Below are 18,472 nucleotides of genomic sequence, written 5' to 3' on the forward strand. Positions count from 1 at the left end.
AGGGGTGCTGGTGCGGGGCTTACCTCTGCTTTTGGTGCCAAGATTTGGGATTTGTATGTCTTCTCAGCACACGGCGTGACAAAGGCCTTGAGAACTGAGACAGGAATTCAGTGTCATGCCTGGAGTCTGGCCTCAGGGCCTGGTAGGATGGGGTGTGGGCTTCTCTCCTAACCCTGTAGACTGGGAACTTGCTGCTTAAAGGCACTGTGACCCTGGGCGAGTGATTTAGTCTTTCTGAGCTTTCGTTTCTTCATCTGGAAAATGGGGATAATAGTTATAACGTTGTGGAGGGATTAAGTGAGATAATTTGAGCTCTTAGAACCCGCCCTGGCATATAGTGAGCACTCAGGATGCATTGATCAGTGTGCTCCCACCTCGGAAGGTGCTCTGGCCAGCTGAAAGCCCGAGAGGCAGGACCTTGAGCCCCTCCCACTCTGGGCTCCCTCCACTGGCTGTTGTAGTTAGCGCTTTCTCAATATCTGAGAATGTGGGCCCAGGCCCTGTCCTCTTCCCCTCCCGGATGTCACCGAAACCTGAGGTGCCCAGAGCCTCAGGGGACTGGGCATGGGGTGTCCTGCTGCATCCGGAGGCACCTCCCGGTGACTTTTGGGCCCCACCTTTGGGTCATGTGGTAGCTGCCTCTCTAAAAGCTCCCAGCCCGGGCCCTGTCGCCTTCTGAACACACTGGGGGCCAGGAGTCTTGAGTCTGCAGACGCTGTGCCCGGCAAGGAAGTGGGCTCAAGAGACAACGGGGCTGGGACAGCTTCCCCGTCTCTCAGAGGTGTCTGGGTCTGTGCTGCCCACTGCTCCTTCTCTGCCTGCTGGACTTGCCTCGCTCCCGGCCTGCGGCGTTGAAGTCACCTAGGCTCGCTCAGGTAGCACAGCCCTTGCCTCTCTCCTGCTCCCCTCCGGGCAGTGCCTGGGATCCCCACTGGCCAACCTGGGCATCTGCCCACAGCGGTCCCAACTGTTGTCTTTACTGTCTCTTCCAAACCCACGAGTGGCTTTGTGACCTGGGACGAGTCTCAGCCTTAGCTCTTGAATCTGGGAAATGGGGAGCCGGCCTCTTTACTTGCTAAGGCCTCTTCCAGCAAAACAAATCTAATTCCATTTCTTATCTGATCTAACCATATGCATCCATTGAGCAAGAGCCAAACAGGCGTGCGTATCCTTGGTTGAGGATATTGTCCCACATTTCTTAAATCAAGTCTTTAAAGACCACAGAGCTGCGTAACCTTCTTGCCACACCTGTGTTTGTCTGTGTGGAGTGTCCTTGGGATGTTTGGCAAGTTTGTGGTGCTGGGTTTTCTACTCATGGGTCCTCTTCTGGGTCTTTCTTTGTGGTGCTGTATTCACCAAGAGCCTGGGAGGGGCTTCCCACACCCCTAGAATCACACACACACACACACACACACACGTGCATGTACCCGCAGGCATATACACCCAGCAGAGGGGGGCCATGGGAAGCTGAGGACCGGACTGATGCCTGCAGCTCTAACTCTATCTCTGATCCTTACTTTCTGGGTGACTTTGCTCATAGTCTCAGTTTCTACCTGAGAAACAGGGGAGCAGGGTGTGAACGTGACCTTGTTGATTTTCTCTGTGTGGTTTTAGGAGGAACACCAACAGAAGAGGGGTTCCCCCGCCTGTGGGACACACTGGGTGGGTCCCAAGTGCCCAGCCCGGACACAGACACCAGGAGTCACTGCAGCAGCCTTCCCTGTCTGGGCGCTGCTGGCCAGGTGCGAGGCTGCCTGGCTGGTGGGAGCAGCGTGCCAGGCTGGGCTCTCCGGCCTTTGATTCTTCTGATTCTGTCCCTTGCAGGCCTCGAGCCGCTCAGAGCCCCAGTTGGAGCAGCCATGACCCGCTGGACATCCCTCCAGGCCTCCAGGCCACATAAACCTGCCCCCTGCGATCCGGTGGCCTCCCGCCGGCATCTAAGTACCCCGAGCCTGGCCACCTCTGCCTGGAGGGTCCAGGAACCCGGGGCTGAGCCATCTTCTCGGCGCAGTCTCCGGGGTCCCCACAATCGCCGGCTCCCTGCCTCCTGGGCTGGGCAGAAGCAGCATCCACCATTACAGCCTCAGGCCTCAGCTCCTCAGACCCATGGTGAGGTGGTCAGCTGGAGTAGCTATGGGGGGAGGAGGGAAGTGAGAGAAGAGGCCCCCGTGGAGCCTAGAGTCCCTCATGGCATGAGACCTTACATTAGACAGAGTGGTTTGAATTTCACCTCTCCTGCCTTGCGGCTGTGTGGCTGTGGAGAAGTCGCTTAACCTCTCTGAATCTCCAGTCAGAGGAGAAGTAATGTTAGTAGCCACCTTCTTGGGTTTCTGAGAGGATGACCTAAGACCAGCAAATGCTGATGAGTCTGGCCTGCTTTCTCTGCAGTTTGAGGCAATGAGAAACGAGAGTGTCACACATGTGCCACAGCCCCGGGGATCCAGAAGCACCTGGCAGCTGAGACACACCCTGGGACGGGTTTGCAGCCTGGGTGGTCATGTGAGCTTCTCCCGCACCTGTCTCCCAGGGGTTTGAAGCAGAGGTCAGATGTCATGCTCCCCCGGAGGCTCTGGCTGCCCCTGGTCACACAGACCCGGGCTGAATGCCAGTGTCGCCTCCCCCTGGCTGTGTCACTTCCTGTTTCCCGGTCTCTGGTGGGTGCCCAGCCACCTGCCTCTCTGCTTCTGGCCCGGCTACCGTGGGGGCCTTCTTATCTGGGGCCTCATTGTCTTCTGGGCATTCGAGGGCTCCCAGCCTTGTCTAGCACTGACCTTCTAGCGTGACCAGAGGAGGGGATCAGGGGTGAGTGAGGAGGAATACACCTGACTCCTCAGTGCCTCGGCCAGGCCGGCCGGCCAGGGTTCTCCCCCTCCTTCCAGTCCAGCCCCGCTGAGCCAGGCTGGGGGCCTGAGCACTTGCAGCCCCGATGCTAATGGCCAGATGGCCTCAGTGCCCGCAGGGCCGGGCGGCACCGTGGCCTCCGGCCCGCAGATGCCTCAGCCTGGCACCAACAGGCCAGCCCGGAGCCAACGGGGCACTGGGGGAGGGGCGGCCGCCAGCCTGTGTGTCTGGGGGCTGAATGCGTGCTACCGGCCATGAGAGCAGTATTTATCCGGCCACGGGTGCTGTGCAGCGGGGCACACCCTGAGACTTGTTGGTGTGCGTGATTGTATGTGTGCGTGTCTGTGGCAAGTCAACCACGTGCTCCCCTGCGTGGGCCCAGGACAGTGATGCTTCTGAGCACCCCCTATGTGCTGTCACTTGGAGCTGAGAAAGGCAGGGATAGGGAAGGCCCCTGGGCCGGGGTCAGTCAGGGACCTCTCTGGGCACTGAACTCGTGGACCCCCTCCTAGCTACTGCTGGGGACTCAGAGGGCGTGGAGAAGGGGTGTTGGGAGTGGGTGCCTTGGGGCAGAGCCCGTGAGCGTCAGGAGGGTGTCCTCGGGGCCAGGCTGTGTCCCAGACCCTGGGCATGAGACAGCAGCGAACGAAACAGCACACCCCCTGTGTTCCGGTGGCCAGGGATCTCATAGTGGGAACGGCAGCCAAGCCAACCCCATGCATGTCATTGCTGTTATTACCACCATTATCAGGTCACCGGTCGGTGCTTTGGGGTTACGGTGAGGACCTGGGTGAGGTGGTGCAGTCTCCCGAGGGTGCAGGAAGACCTCTGGAGATGCTCCTATGGCATTGAAGCCAAGGACCGAAGGAGGTGAGGTGTCAGGAGGATGTCTGGGAGGAATGTCCAGGACAGGCTTGAGGAACAACGTGGAGGCGGTGGGCTGTAGCCGAGTGAGTGAGGCGGAGGCGGGAGGTGGGTTCCGAGGGGTCCCGGGCTCCGCTCACGCAGGCCTTGCAAGTGCCAGCAGGGACTCTGGCTTTGAGAGGAGGACGGACAGGCGCCCCCACCGCGGCTGCCTCTGGACTGGGGTTGGGGCAGGAGCATCAGGGTTGGCGAGGTGGCCGCCATACTGGTCCGGGTGGGTGATGATGGGGACTCGGGCCACGGAGGCGGGAGAAGAGGCAGGATCCCAAATAGATTTTGAAGTCAGAGCCTTTGGGGTGGGACCAAGACGAGTTGAGGATGAATCCGAGGTTTTTGACCGGAGCTGCTGGGAGGACGGAGTGTCACTTTTCCAAGCCGAGAGGGAGGATAAGGAGCCGGCTTAGGAGGGGAAATGGAGAGTCCGGTGATGGGTGAGTTAGGGCGAAATGTCCGCCCGCCACGTCCGAGGGCTGGGTGGGGGCGGAAGCACGGGCCGGAGTGGCCTGCTCCGCCAGCCATGCCGTCTTCTCCGTTACAGGAGACGCCCCACCCGGAGCCGGCCTGGGGGCGAGCCAGGGCCCCCCCACCCCCGGGATGACCTCGGCCGGCAGGGCCAACCCCTACAGTATCGTGTCATCAGAGGAGGACGGGCTGCACCTGGTCACCATGTCGGGCGCCAACGGCTTCGGCAACGGCAAGGTGCACACGCGGCGCAGGTGCCGAAACCGCTTCGTCAAGAAGAACGGCCAGTGCAACATTGAGTTCGCCAACATGGATGAGAAGTCGCAGCGCTACCTGGCCGACATGTTCACCACGTGCGTGGACATCCGCTGGCGCTACATGCTGCTCATCTTCTCGCTGGCCTTCCTCGCCTCCTGGCTCCTGTTCGGTGTCATCTTCTGGGTCATTGCCGTGGCCCACGGCGACCTGGAGCCGGCAGAGGGCCGCGGCCGCACGCCCTGCGTGATGCAGGTCCACGGCTTCATGGCGGCCTTCCTCTTCTCCATCGAGACGCAGACCACCATCGGCTACGGGCTGCGCTGTGTGACGGAGGAGTGCCCCGTGGCCGTCTTCATGGTGGTGGCGCAGTCCATCGTGGGCTGCATCATCGACTCCTTCATGATCGGCGCCATCATGGCCAAGATGGCTCGGCCCAAGAAGCGGGCACAGACGCTGCTGTTCAGTCACAACGCCGTGGTGGCCCTGCGCGACGGCAAGCTCTGCCTCATGTGGCGCGTGGGCAACCTGCGTAAGAGCCACATCGTGGAGGCCCACGTGCGGGCCCAGCTCATCAAGCCGAGGGTCACCGAGGAGGGCGAGTACATCCCGCTGGACCAGATCGACATCGACGTCGGCTTTGACAAGGGCCTCGACCGCATCTTCCTCGTGTCACCCATCACCATCCTGCACGAGATCGACGAGGCCAGCCCGCTGTTTGGCATCAGCCGGCAGGACCTGGAGACGGATGACTTCGAGATCGTGGTCATCCTGGAGGGCATGGTGGAGGCCACGGCCATGACCACGCAGGCCCGCAGCTCCTACCTGGCCAACGAGATCCTGTGGGGCCACCGCTTTGAGCCTGTCCTCTTTGAGGAGAAGAACCAGTACAAGATCGACTACTCCCACTTCCACAAGACCTACGAGGTGCCCTCCACACCCCGCTGCAGCGCCAAGGACCTGGTGGAGAACAAATTCCTGCTTCCCAGTGCCAACTCCTTCTGTTACGAGAACGAGCTGGCCTTTCTGAGCCGTGATGAGGAGGACGAGGCAGACGGAGACCAGGATGGCCGCAGCCCCCAGGCCCGGCATGACTTTGATAGACCCCAGGCCGGTGGCGGTGGCGGCGGCGGCGGCCTCGAGCAGCGGCCCTACAGACGGGAGTCAGAGATCTGAGCCGCCATCGGCCAACGTGCAGCATCCGCCCCGCCAGGGAGAGGCCCGGCGTCCCGCAAGGGCCCCGGGTTTGAGCAGAACGGGCCAGGTGCCCCGGTTGCAGACTCAGTAGCGTTTTAGATGTTTTATGTTTCTTCACAGTGGCCTGGCAAGGTTGGCGGGAGAGTGGGCGGCCAGTGGGCTGCCCCTGGCCTCAGGGGCCAGAGCAGGTGCAGGGACAGGGAGGTGGCCTCTCGGGGTCCAGGCCAGGAGCCGGGGGCTTCTGCCTGAGGCTAGAACTGCAGCCTGCCTGGAAACGGCTCCACAGCCACCCAGCCTCTGTGGGCGAAGGCTGGCAGGCTGCAGTGCGCCTCGCTGGTTTTTAACTTGGGGAGAAACACCAGTTTTGGCTTTCTCAACCTTAGCTTGAGTAAGACTGTTTACAAAAAAAAAAATAATAATAACACGTGATTGAAAACAATTTACTTTGTGGGGGTTATAAGAAAGGACAGTTAGAATCCCACTAGTCTGCTGAGATGGAAGCAGTCAGATGGAGGCTCCACGAGGTTCCCTGAGGCCGAACAGGCCTCTCCTCTGCGAAGGCGGGTGTGTGCCGGGCGGCGCATCCGCAAGGGCGAGCGCGGTGCTCACCCGTGGTTCTTCGTGCTCACGGGCGCGTTAGATGACGTTTGCGATAGAAAACCAAGACCATGTGAATGATCGTAATAAAAGCTTTCCGGTAGAGGTGGGGGTAGGGGCTGGGAAAAAACCAGTCTGAGCTTTTTGAGTTTGACTTTTGTACCTTAGAGGTGCGTCTCAGGGCTGGATATGGGATCTGCCTGCCGTGGAGGGTCCGCTCTCCCCCCACCCGCCAGATTTTCCTGTTTTACTTTTCTCTCCTTTTCTGCCCAGTAGCCCCCACCCCTTCCACAGTGAGGGATACTTGGAAAACGTTGGAGGAGATGGCCCCGTGGGAAGGGAGGCCGGGTTCCCAGACTACAAGGAAGCAGATCAGCCCCGTTCCCACGGGACCCCAGTGAGTCGTGCCTTAGAGACCCGGGTGGGCCAGCTCCGGTTGTTTCTGTTCTTATCGGACTCGCCCCTCCTCCCAGCCGCCCCTGACTCCACCGTGAAGTCCCCACCAGCCTGTCTGCAGAGGCTGGGCCGTCCTGGTGCTCTCTGCACGCCTGGGGCAGCACGGGCTGTACTCTGCTGCTGAACGGCAGAGGAATCGTCTTAGAAAAGGTGTGGCATCGTCAGCAGAGATGACTGGGGGTGGCACGTGCAACCAGGCACCCTCGTCAGGAAGGGGTTTGGGGCACTGGGCTCTGTTGGCCCAGAGCAGGCCCCTGGACCAGGAGCCGCCCAGTGTGGGCTTGCTCTTGGTGGAGGACACGGATGGCAGAGATGGAGCTGGGGCCCTTTCCAGGACAGCTGAGAATGTTGTCCTCCCAAATAACCAGGCCTGGAAGGAAGTCCTTAATTAGAAAGCCCATGTGTGTCTCCCCAGCCTGCCTGTCTAGGCCACTCCAATCCGCGTCCCCCAAGACAGCCAGGCACCGAGGACTCTGGCCCAAGTGGGGAAACAGGTAGGGTGCAAGGTCACCCAGTGAGTGGGTGGGTCCTGGGAGGCAGGGAGAGGCCGGGGGGAGGGTGCCTGGGCTGGGGCCCTTGCCTTTTCTCTCCTTCTCCAGCCCCCAGGGAAGCCGGAGACCTGGCCTGCAGTCAGAGGCCATGGAGGGTCTGTGCACGAGCTGTCAGTTCCCACCCATAGACACCCTGGGCCCGTGCCCTCAGGTGTGCCTGACTCCCAGCATCCTGCCCTAGCCTCAGGCCCCACCCTCATTTCTGGCTGGGATGATTCAGGCCGCGGAGGCAGCTCTTTCCTCTCAGGATCTGCTGGAGGGACCTCAGCTCCTTCTCAGCCCAGGGCCTGGCTTCCAGAGCTGGCTTTCTCCATTTGAGCCCTGGGGCTCGAGGGTAGAGTTGATGTGGGAGGGCTTACCTGCCCACCCCCGCCCAGGTTGTCAGGGAGCCAGGGAGGGACGAGGTGGTCCTGGTCACTTGGGGCTGGCATAGGAGCCTGCATTCTGCTGTGCCCAGCAGCTGGAGATCTTTCCCGGGCCGGGTGTGTCCGGCTTCCGCTCCCACCCTCCGGAGCAGGGGCCAGGGACTCTGGGTTCCCCCCAGGCCCTAGCCACCTCGGCTTGGTGCGCCTCCTCTCAGGCCTGTCCCCCTCCCGGGCCCACACTGGATGGTTCAGCCCCAGACCCTGCGGGAGAGCAGCCCTGATCTGCCTTTCATCTCTTGCCAAAGGCAGATGCTGCGTTTTCAAACTCTTCTGCCCTCTTTTTTTTTCCTCCCCTGTATTTATTTATTTATTTATTGCTTGTGCTAAAGACCAAAATAGTCTCCCTCTTTAGTGCACTTGAAACGGGAGGGTGGATGGGAGGAGCCGTGTGTGTGCAGAGCAAGGATTACGTGGTCCCTGGGAGTGTGTGCCGCGTGTGTGTGTGTGTGCGTGCGCGTGCGCGCGTGCGTGCGCACCCATGTTTGTGCACGTGTGTGTGGCGTGTGGCGAGCACGTCAGTCCTCTGAGTGCGCCACATGCTGTGCGTGGTGTGTGTGCTGAGCACAGGTGAGTGGGGAGCTTTTGTGCCCGTGTGTGTGGTCTGTGTGCCGTGCAGGTGTGCGTACCAATCCGGCCCCTCCCTTGCCTTCCCCGGCACTGAGATCTCCAAGGGGTTTCTTGACGGCCTGAACTAGGAGGTGTGGGGGTTGCAGTTGGCCCAGAATGTGGCCTCTGACACCCTCCCGCCCGAGACACCGAGCCGCTTGTGTGGGAAAGGGGCCGTGCTGGCAGTGTGCTCAGGAGCGTGAGTGTGCGAGCCCCGAGTGTGGGAACTGACATGGACAATCATCCCATCTCATCTCTGTTCAAGCAGACGTGTGCAGTCATAGCTTTGCCTGAGTGCCCGGGTGTGCGGATTCACCCCGTCATGGGAGCACCGTACAGGTGTGTGCGCACGGCGATCTCCACACGTGTGTGAACCCGGGCTGATGGCATCCATGCGGGATGTGTACGCGTGCGTACGCAGATACACGCAGAGACTCGTGTGTGCGTTTACCCGTAGGCGTGGTTGTGGGTGTGCGTTCCATACGTGGGCATTGGTTTAACTGTTAACCGGGCTGGAAGGCTGGGGACACGCCGCCCAGGACGGATGCCGGCTCCGGACGTGGGCACAAAGCTGAACGCAGTAGTCCTGCTGACCCCCTGCCCTGATTGTGTCCGGAGGGGAATGTGTGGAATGTGCGTGCCGGAGGCTCCGAGGCAGTGTCTTTGTGTGTGCGTGAGTACATGGCATCCAAGGATGGCCTATGCGTGTGTGCATTTGTCCCAGTGAACACGTATGCACGTGTGGAGCATTTGCGTGGCAGCTGGGCCAGGCTCTGTGAGCAGGGCTGGCGCCTGCCTGCTGGGGGCAGCGTGTATGGGCACGTGTGAGCATGTGCAGGTCCCAGGGGTGTGTGCACACGGATGTCAGTGGAAATGGTGTGTCTGTGCACGCTCGTGCGTGCTGCTAGGAACATGCTGGCCGCCCCCCCGTGCCCTGCTGGTGCTGTGCCGCCCCGTCCCCGCCTGCTGAGGGTCCCGGTGGGGGCCGGGGGGGCGGGAGCGGGGGCCTGATGGGAAGGAGGCCCCTGCACAGGGGTGTCTGCCCTGCGTGAGGTCATAGAATGTCAAATCTATTTTAAATGGTGAAACTGGAGAATTTTCATGTTATTTTCAATACATAGCAGTATCTAAAGACATAGGCCACGAGACTAGACCACATTAAATGCATTTTGATCTCTTTGAGTGCCACCGTGTGGAGAATATGTGTTTGAAAATCCCTGCCTGGCATTCCGATGCTCCCTCAGCCCCCTGTGTCCTGGGGCGACGGGGCTCCCCAGGGGCCTTGGGGGCGGGGGTGGGTGGGTCACGGTAGGAGCTCTGGGAGAGAGGAGAGAACACAACCTGCTCACGGCCCCCAGCGGGCTCTTCCAACTGGCGCATAGACCCTCATTCTCCTGTGACCGCACACCCTGTCCCACACGGACCCCCGGGGGCACACCACCCACTCGGACCGGTTGTCACACTTCCCCAGCCACGTGACCTTGGGCCACCGCTTTGTCCTCCCTGGGCCCACACCTCCCCGCTTTGCGTTCCTTCTGCAGAGATTTGAGGAGGGCGTCCACACGCACACATGTGCCAACTGCAGGGAAACAGTAGCTCTTTCCTGGGACTCGGGCGCGGAGGAGCCCCGGCTGGACAGCAGCCCCGGTTCTCACCACCGTAGGGGAGAGGAGCCCCTACTGCAGCCTGGCGCCGTGAGGTGATGGGGAGGACCTGGAGTGGTGTCCCCCCTAGGGAGGCAGGCTGGGCCGATGCGGGACAGAGGGAAGAGACAAGTGCGGCCAGAAGGGGGAGCAGGAAGGCCAGCAAGGCCCATTCTGGGGAAGGGAGAATTTTATCTGTAGGAGGGCTCAGTCTCTGGGATTTCAGTGGCTTTCTAGCAGAGGGCCCACAGGGAGAGAATTCTTTCCTTTGCCCAAACTAGTTCCGTGGCCGGAGAACTCCTCTGTATCAGTGAAGGACCCCAGGGGACCTTCATTCTGTAGGATTCAGATGATGATTCCAGACCACAAGGTAGGAAGCCTGGGTAGTGGTGACGTATGCACTGATGAAGGACGGGAGGTTGGGAGGTGTTGGGGGCAGGTCATGAAGGCTTCTTGGAGGTTGTTGTTCCCTGGGGTTGAACCTGGAGACAGGGAGAGCTGAGGGTGGTTACGGCTAAATCTGGGGGCGGGGTTGGAGCTCATCCTCTCCTAACCCTGGAGCCCTCCTTGGCACCGCAGTACCTGAATCTAAGCCAGTTGAGGCCAGGGAGCGATGGCCTCCCCCAGCCCCCCGAGTGCTAGTTCCCACAGACGGGTATGGGGCCCCAGTCAGCGCTTGATAAATATTTATTGTTCAAACTTCGTAGCACTGAAGCTCAGGAGCCTGGAGATACCCCCTGTCCTGGCTGTGACCCTCGAGCAGACCCCAGGCCACTCCTTTGCTTGGTGACCTATATTGAATTCCTTTTCTCCTGTGGCCTCGGACTCCTGGTCTCTAAAGAAGGGGTGTCCACAATCGTTGCTAGCTCTCACACTTGTCGGAAAGAACGAGAAGGAGAAAGAGGACCTTTAATTAGCAGCTGCCTCGCACACATGCTGCATATACAAGCCCACGAGGTGGGGCCGGTGCACGTGGAAGGAGCCCAAGGCTCGAGGTTGCAGCAACACCAGGTCTGTGTGTGGCTGAGACCACAGGCTCCCCCTGCACTTACCTGCCTCCCAAGGATGAGATGAGCCCAACTCAGAATCTGCTTTTTAAAAGGTAGAACGGCGTGGGGGGTGGGGTGATGAGTGTTTAGTGAGCGCTCACGAACTTGACGTTTGAGGTCTCTAAGGTGCCGGGTTTACCTGCTTTAGAGGAAATCAGTCCAGGGACATTAAGGGACTTTCAAGGGAGGTTATCTGAGCTGGGATCTGATCCAGGCCCTGGGTCCCCAAGCCCTCCTGCGGCCTTCATTTCACCCAGACGCCACTACCCTCCCAGGCACCGGACCACCCAGGACCTTTCCTCTGTCTACCAGTGGCCGGTGCTGGGGTTAGATTCTCGGCCAGTGGAGGGATGACAGCCCAGCCAGGGGGCCTGCCCTGGACTCCGTTTATCCTTCCAATCATCTGTCTCCTGCAGTGAAGGGCCCCACTGGCTCAGGAAGGACTCACAAATGGGTTTCCCTTCAGTGTGGATGGTCGAGATCATTGCTGTCCGTTTGCCTCTCGAGGATAGTGGGGGCTTCAGAGGACATACCCTATCCCACTACGGCCCACCAGCCATCCAGCACCAGAGTGACCTTAAAGCCAGACTCAGGCCTTGTAACCCCACTTCCTGCAACCCTCCCTGGCTTCCCGCTACACTGAAAATAAAATTCCAACTACTTCTCCGCCCCTGAAGCCCCATTCCACCTTGCCCTGACTTCAGCCAGCTCATCTCCCCCTTTCCCTGTGCCCCTCTGCTCCAGGCACCCGCCTCCTTCTACTGTTTTGAGAACACTATATTTTCATCTTCACCCCAGGACCTTTGCACATGATATTCCCTCTGTCCGGAACACTTTCCCCTCAGATCTACCTCCTCCTTCCCATCTAGGCCTTCCCTGACCCAGTGTCAGAGAGCTCCATGAAGGCAGGGATTGTCCTCTCTTTCATTCACTGCCGGGTCTCCGGTGCATGGCACAGTATGTGCCTCGTGTGAGTTTGCTTAATGGATGGTCGAGTGGAGGGGGGGCGGGTCCCTTGGGCCTCCCACCCCGAAAGGGGTCTGCAGGTCTCACCAACCTACAATCTCCACCTCTTCCCATCGCCCCAGCTTGGATGGAGCCTACCGCACCAAGCAGTAACAATACGGAGTGATGCCTGAGTGGTAATGGGACGGATGCAAGGTGCTGTGGGAAGAAAAGCAAAGGGAGGCCTGGTGAGAGAGGAACCAGGGTGGGTCCCCCAAGGAAGTGACACTTCCCTCTGAGATCTGAGGGATGAGTCAGGCTTTGCCGAGTAGGTGAGGAGGAGTTCCCAGGCCCTGAGTGGGGAAAGAGCACAAGGAGAAGCAGAAGGAACCGACTCCGTTGGGGGAGGGGCAGGGAAGACCGTGAAGGGTCCCCATTCCCGGCACTCGGCCTCTCAGGCCTGTGCCACAGCCTCACGGCCTCGACCTCCCGGAAGGTCAGCCTCTGTAGGGCCAGGGAAGCCCTGTTCCACCTGCTTCACGACTGTGCCCAGCGCCCAGAGACGCAAGACCCGGCACCCGCTAGGTGCTCAGTCAGTTGAGTAGGTGCTCCATCTGGCTGCTCTCAAGCTGTGGAAGAGCCACCGAAGAAAAAGACCAGTGGAGCTGCCTGTTGGCATTCTCCGCACACGAGCAAATCTCCAGCCTCGGGTCGTAGGGAGCCGCTGCCCAGAGGCTTTGACGGTTTCCTGTGCTGTGAAGTCGAATTTGATAAAATAAAAATTTGAAATGTACCACGTAAAACACACAGGGTTGCACAGGAGACCCATTTCACTGGAATGCCATCATCAAAACGGGAACGAATTAACTTGTGGCATGTTAGCGGCTGTGTTTCCTCGCTAACCACCGATGGGCGAGCGCCCCCCGGCGGTGGCTCCGCTGCTGTCATCTCCCCAGTGAGGAGCACAGCCTCGCTGCCAGGGGGTCCCACAAAACTGAGGGGCGGGGTCATGACCCCTACCGTCGCCTCCATTATAAAAGGAAAAGAATACTTAATTTGTGTTAGTGGTGAAACAACGTGGAGATATAGTCTTCGCACCCAGATACATGTGTCCTTCATTTTATAATTTTTTTTTAACGTTTATTGATTTTTGAGAGAGACAGAGCACTGAGCAGGGGAGGGGCAGAGAGAGAGGGAGACACAGCATCCGAAGCAGGTTCCAGGCTCTGAGCTGTCAGCACAGAGGCCGATGCGGGGCTCAAACTCGTGAATGGCGAGATCATGACCTGAACCGAAGTCGGACGCTCAACCGACTGAGACACCCGGGCGCCCCACGTGTGTCCCTTTAAATGGGGGCCCTTGAAGGCTGTGGGTCCGGGCTCAGGCCCCTGTGGTTTCAGTGGCTAGGGGACTGGCTTGCTGCTGGGAGGCAGGGCAGGCAAACTTTGTCTGCAAAGGAACTGATGGTAAATATTTTAGACTTTGCAGTCGTGAGGGCTCTGTGGAAGCTGCCAGCTGTTGTCATACAAAAGCAGCCGTGGACAGTATATCCACTAATGGGTTCCAATAAAATCCGTTAGTTGTTATAGGGACCGTGTTCCAATGAAACCTCATTTATGGACACTGAAATTTGAATTTCATGTAATTTTCACATTACATGAAAAACTCTTCTTTTGATTCCTTCCCCCATTGTTAAGAAATGCAACAATGCTTCTTAGCTGGAAGGCCATACAGAAGCAGGCTGCGGGCTGCGTCAGAAACACCCAGAGAGCGTCTTCCAACTCCCATGGCTGGGCCTCACTTTGAGACTCAGCAGGTCTGGAGTCAGGCCTGAAGCGTGTATTTCTTTTTTATTTCTTCTTCTTCTTCTTCTTCTTCTTCTTCTTCTTTTTTAAACATTTACTTATTTTTGAAAGACAGAGAGAGAGAGCATGGGGAGGGGAGGGGCAGAGAGCGAGGGAGACATGGAATCCGAAGCAGGCTCCAGGCTCCGAGCTGTCCGCCCAGAGCCCAACACGGGGCTCAAACCCACGAACCGTGAGATCCTGACCGGAGCCGAAGTCGGAAGCTTAACCGACTGAGCCAGCCAGGCGCCCCTGAAACGTGCATTTCCGACAAGCTCCCCGAGGAGGCTATGCTGCGGTGGGGGCTTCACTTGCAGAACTGCTGCTTGTCCAGGGACACGTCCTGTAACGCCAGGCAGGACGGAGCCCCAGAGGTATGACTTAACCCCCTAGCCGAGGCTCTCATCGAATTCCGGGTGACCTGGCATCCCCCACAGAGGTGCCAGGCCGCAGAGCCCCTCTCTGGTGTAGGAGAGAGAACATTCTTCCTTCTCTCCTCTTAGGTTCTCCACCTGGTGCCCTGCGAATTAGATGGACAAAAGACAGAGTAACAAGAGAATACAGGCATTTATTAGCCCGAGCTTGGCACATACACAGGGAGAAGTCAGGCATGAGTAATTCCAAAGAGTTCTATGGATGAAACTGAGGCTCAAGGAGCAGAGGAATGGGCCAGCAGCCTGTCTTGTGGCTCAAGCCAGATTTCTGAGGCCCCTTTTCTCTCCTCACGCCTCCCCTCTGGCGCAACATGCTGACCCCTTTAATCTCTAAAATTCGTTTGGAGCCTGACTGGATTTCTCCATGCCACTGCCGCTGGTCCAGGCCGCCATCGTTGCTTCTCCGATGACGGCCACTATCCCCTCTCTGGCCCACTGGGGCTTTCTTGCTCTCTTCTTGACCTGGGCAAGTCTTTGGGGCCCCCTGGCTTTGGGACTCGGGGATCTGGGCTCTCTGACCCCCATGAATCCACTGAGGCACTGGCAGGGATGGCATCCTGGCAAGCCAGAGAGTTTAGCTGAACAAACCTGTGCCTGGTTCTAGCCTCCCCGACTGCCAGCTGTAGCTCCTCCCTGGGCCTCAGTTTCCCCATCTTCAATCTGACCTACCAGGAACGGTGCTTTCTCATGGCCCTGAGTGCTGGGCCAGCTCTGTGGGCCCAGGTGCTAGAGATCTTCTTCCCTTCCTGGATCAATGCTGGGGTCATTGCTGAGGCCTGGGACCATTTTTAAAAAAATGTTTATTTATTTTTGAGAGAAAGACAGAGAGTGAGCGGGGGAGGGGCAGAGAGAGAGACACACACACACACACACACACACACACACAGAATTCAAAGCAGGCTCCGGGCTCCCAGCTGTCGGCACAGAGCCTGACGCGGGGCTCGGACCCATGAACTGTGAGATCATGACCTGAGCCAAGTGGGATCCTTAACTGGCTGAGCCACCCAGGTGCCCCTATTATTATTATTTTTTAAAGTTTATTTATTTTGGGAGAGACAGAGACAACACAAGTGGGGGAGAGAGAGGGAGACACAGAATCCCAAGCAGGCTTCAGGCTCTGAGCCGTCAGCACAGAGCCCGACGCGGGGCTCGAACTCACGAACCTCGAGATTGCCAAAGTCGGACACTTAACCAACTGAGCCACCAGGCACCCTGGCGGTTCCCAGCTGAGGCTTGGGATAGAGGTTGAGCTGGAACTCTGAGACGACAGCGTTGGACCAGGGCAGGGCTGCAGGCTGGGCTCTGGAGCGGTGCAGTTGCCCAGATGGTGTATTACACAAACCCAGGGGTGCCATTCACAAACTATACAAACATGCAACCTCTGAGGCCTTTTTCCTGTCCTCACTGCCTCAGGGCTTCAGAGAGGAACTGCCCTGGATTCAACGTAGCGGGGGGAGGGGACCCACAGCACACGTGGAACATGTGGCAGGGATGGGGGGCAGAGATGGGGGCTGCTTTTATAATCAGCTTTTATAAGTTGTTTTGTGAACTCACTGACTAGCTAGAAAATGTTTGAAAGGTGGTGCAGCCTCAATGCCAACACACAGACACACACACAAACACCCACACACCAACACATGCACACCCCCCCAACATGCACACAGCTACACGCACACACTGAGCACACACGCATATAAGCGTGTGTGAATATTAGTTACATGGCCACGGAAAAGATAGCCTCCCGCTGCGGGGAACAACGCGGCCAAACCTCACAGACACAATGTTGAATGAAAGGATCCAGACACAAGAGGGCACATGGTGGTGAGGTCCATCCACGTGAAATTCTAGAACAGACATTAATCTGCGGTGATAGACATCGGGGCAGTGGTCGCCTACGGGAACAGGTGGTTCCTGTTGGAGCAGGGGGCTGGGTTTGGGCTCAGAGGACAGGCAGTGCCTGGATTGAGAGGAAGGGCCTGACAAGGGGAGGTCCTGTGTCCTTACGGCCTGCCCAGCAGAGAGTGGGTTTCACAGCTGAAGGTCGGAGGTGACTTATACCCAAGGTTGCACTGTGCTGCCCTCTCAGCCGGCCACCGCTGACAACAGTCATCCTGGAGGCAGAGCCTGCAAGGGACAGGCAGACAGAGGCCAGGGGGCTGACGGGTGGGGTGGGCCGTGCCGGCTGAGGGTGAAGGAAGGTGAGCTGGCGGTCAGAGGGCGAGTTGGGAGGGACGTGGTGGGCGGTGAGCCCCTCACTGAGGCAGGTGTCAGCCGAGGGGCACACGACATTCAACACCCTCACTGCTCAGAGACACCGACAGGCTGCTTGACACGGGCTCTGGCCCTCCCAGGAACGGCTCAGCACAAACGAGGACCCCCACCCCCACCCCAGCCCCTCAGAATCAGGCCCCACTCGCCCTGTCCCCTCGGAAGAACAGCGGGGCTCCGCTGCTGGGGCCAGACGGGCAGGTGATAGAAGGTGCGTTAGTGAACTCTGCTGAACAGCCTTGTTTGGGGTGGGGAGTCGTGAGCCCCAGCTCCTCCAAGGGAGGAGCCCCTGGGTCCCAGTTCTGAGACGAGGACCCCCCCCCAAGTGACCATGAGGCCCCAGGTCCTGGGGTTCTGATCATAGAGGGTGGACTGGGCTGGGGTCATTTCTTGAGCCTTCTGCTACTTCAGAAGCTACTCCGTCCGCCCAGCCAGGTGTCCACAAAGGGGGAGCACCAGGGAAGTTCAGGCGGCTGTGACGTCTCCCCAGGACCCGCTCAGCGGTGGAGACAGTGAAGTGTGACTTTCATTCATTCAGTAGATGGGTACCCCTTCCATGCCTGGCCTAGGATGTGATAAATGCCAGTGATGCTCAGACTAATTGGTTGGCAGAGAAAAAGGGCAGTCGGAAGGACTCTTGGAAAGGTGACCTTCACAGTGGCCCTGAAACCGCCGGGAGAGTGTGAACGGGCTCTCAAGTCCAACACCCTGGCTGTGAACCTATCTTCACCTCTCCCTAATTCTGTGCCCCCAGCCCAGTGAGCTAGTTTCTTTGTGCCTCAGTTTTCACCTCTGTGCCATGGGGCTGATAATCACGAAGAAGCATGGGGATGAAATGAATAAGAAATAGCAACACACAAAGGGGCCATGTAAGTATGGGCACTGTCTCTCGTCGCCATTATCTGGGGCTGTGCACCCAAGGTGGGGGCAACCTGGGGCTGGTGCTCCATGGGCTGGGGGAGCAGAAGGAAGGCAAGGGTGGCTGGAGTAGTTAGAGCCAGGGACAGAGCTTGGGCAAGAGGAGGGATGGGCTGGGGATGGGGTCTGCTGACCGGGTCCAAGGTGTCCACGGTGGGAGCAAGAAAGCCCTGTGAGATGGTTGGCGTCTTAAGAAGATCACACCGGCTGCCGTGCAGGAAGTGGACGGTGAGGCTAGTGTGCTGTCTGGGAAGAGAGGAGGAGACCGGGGCCGCGTTTAGGAGTCTGCATGGCCGCTGGGCTGAGGGGGGCTCATGGGAGCACTGAGGCGTCTGGCTGGCCCTATTCATTTTGGTGTGGGCCGCCAGGTGGGTGGGGAGGAGCGAGCTCCACCCAGAGGGATGGCATCTCTGGGCATCTCTGTGTCCAAATGACACAGCCACTTTGGAAGGCAGTCTGGCAGTTTCTGATGAAGTTAAACATACACTCAGTGGACGATCCAGCCATTCCCCTTCTGTATGCTGCTCAAGAGAAATGAAAACTCATTTTCACACAAAAATCTGTAAGTGGATGTTTATAACAGATTTATTTGTAATCGCCAAGACCAGGAAGAGACCCAGGTGTCTCTCACCTGTAAGTGGGTGAGCAGACTGTGGCCTGTCCCCACAACGGAATCCTCCTGAGCAGGGAGAAGGAACAGATGTTGATGCATGGTGTGACAGGATGCATCCCAGAGGCATGATGCCGAGTGACAGAAGCCAGACTCAGGAGTCTCCTATTTATGTGACATTCTGGAAGATCCCAAATGATATGGATGGAGAACACATCCGCGGTCAACAGGGCCTGGGCGGGGGGTGGGGGGTGGGGTGGGGGTTGGTCAGGGAGGCAGGGTTACCAAGGGATGGGAGGGAGGGCTATGAAAAATGCTGTATATCCCGACTGTAATGACGGTCACACAGCTAGGTGCAATTTGTCAAGACTCGCAGGACTCCACACAACGAAGGATAAATGTAGGTCAGTTATGCTTTATTGAACAAAATAAAGGGGAAGAAAAAGC

General features: G+C 58.5%; 1 protein-coding gene across 3 annotated transcripts in view; it reads left to right on the plus strand.

The window, feature by feature from the left end:
- KCNJ12 (potassium inwardly rectifying channel subfamily J member 12) overlaps positions 1-9,496 on the plus strand; it is a 44,991-nt gene extending 35,495 nt beyond the window's left edge. For 2 of the 3 annotated variants that reach the window (XM_043583368.1, XM_043583367.1), the window contains exon 3: positions 4,304-9,496. In XM_043583368.1, coding sequence (XP_043439303.1) covers positions 4,360-5,658 — 1,299 coding nt within the window. In that variant the 5' untranslated portion in view covers positions 4,304-4,359 and the 3' untranslated portion in view covers positions 5,659-9,496. Of the gene's footprint in view, positions 1-1,824; positions 2,110-4,303 lie in introns of all 3 variants that reach the window. The other variant, XM_043583366.1, reaches the window with a different exon arrangement.
- The last annotated feature ends 8,976 nt before the right edge of the window (positions 9,497-18,472 follow it).

Source organism: Prionailurus bengalensis, chromosome E1 (assembly GCF_016509475.1).
Source record: "Prionailurus bengalensis isolate Pbe53 chromosome E1, Fcat_Pben_1.1_paternal_pri, whole genome shotgun sequence".
NCBI lineage: Eukaryota > Metazoa > Chordata > Mammalia > Carnivora > Felidae > Prionailurus > Prionailurus bengalensis.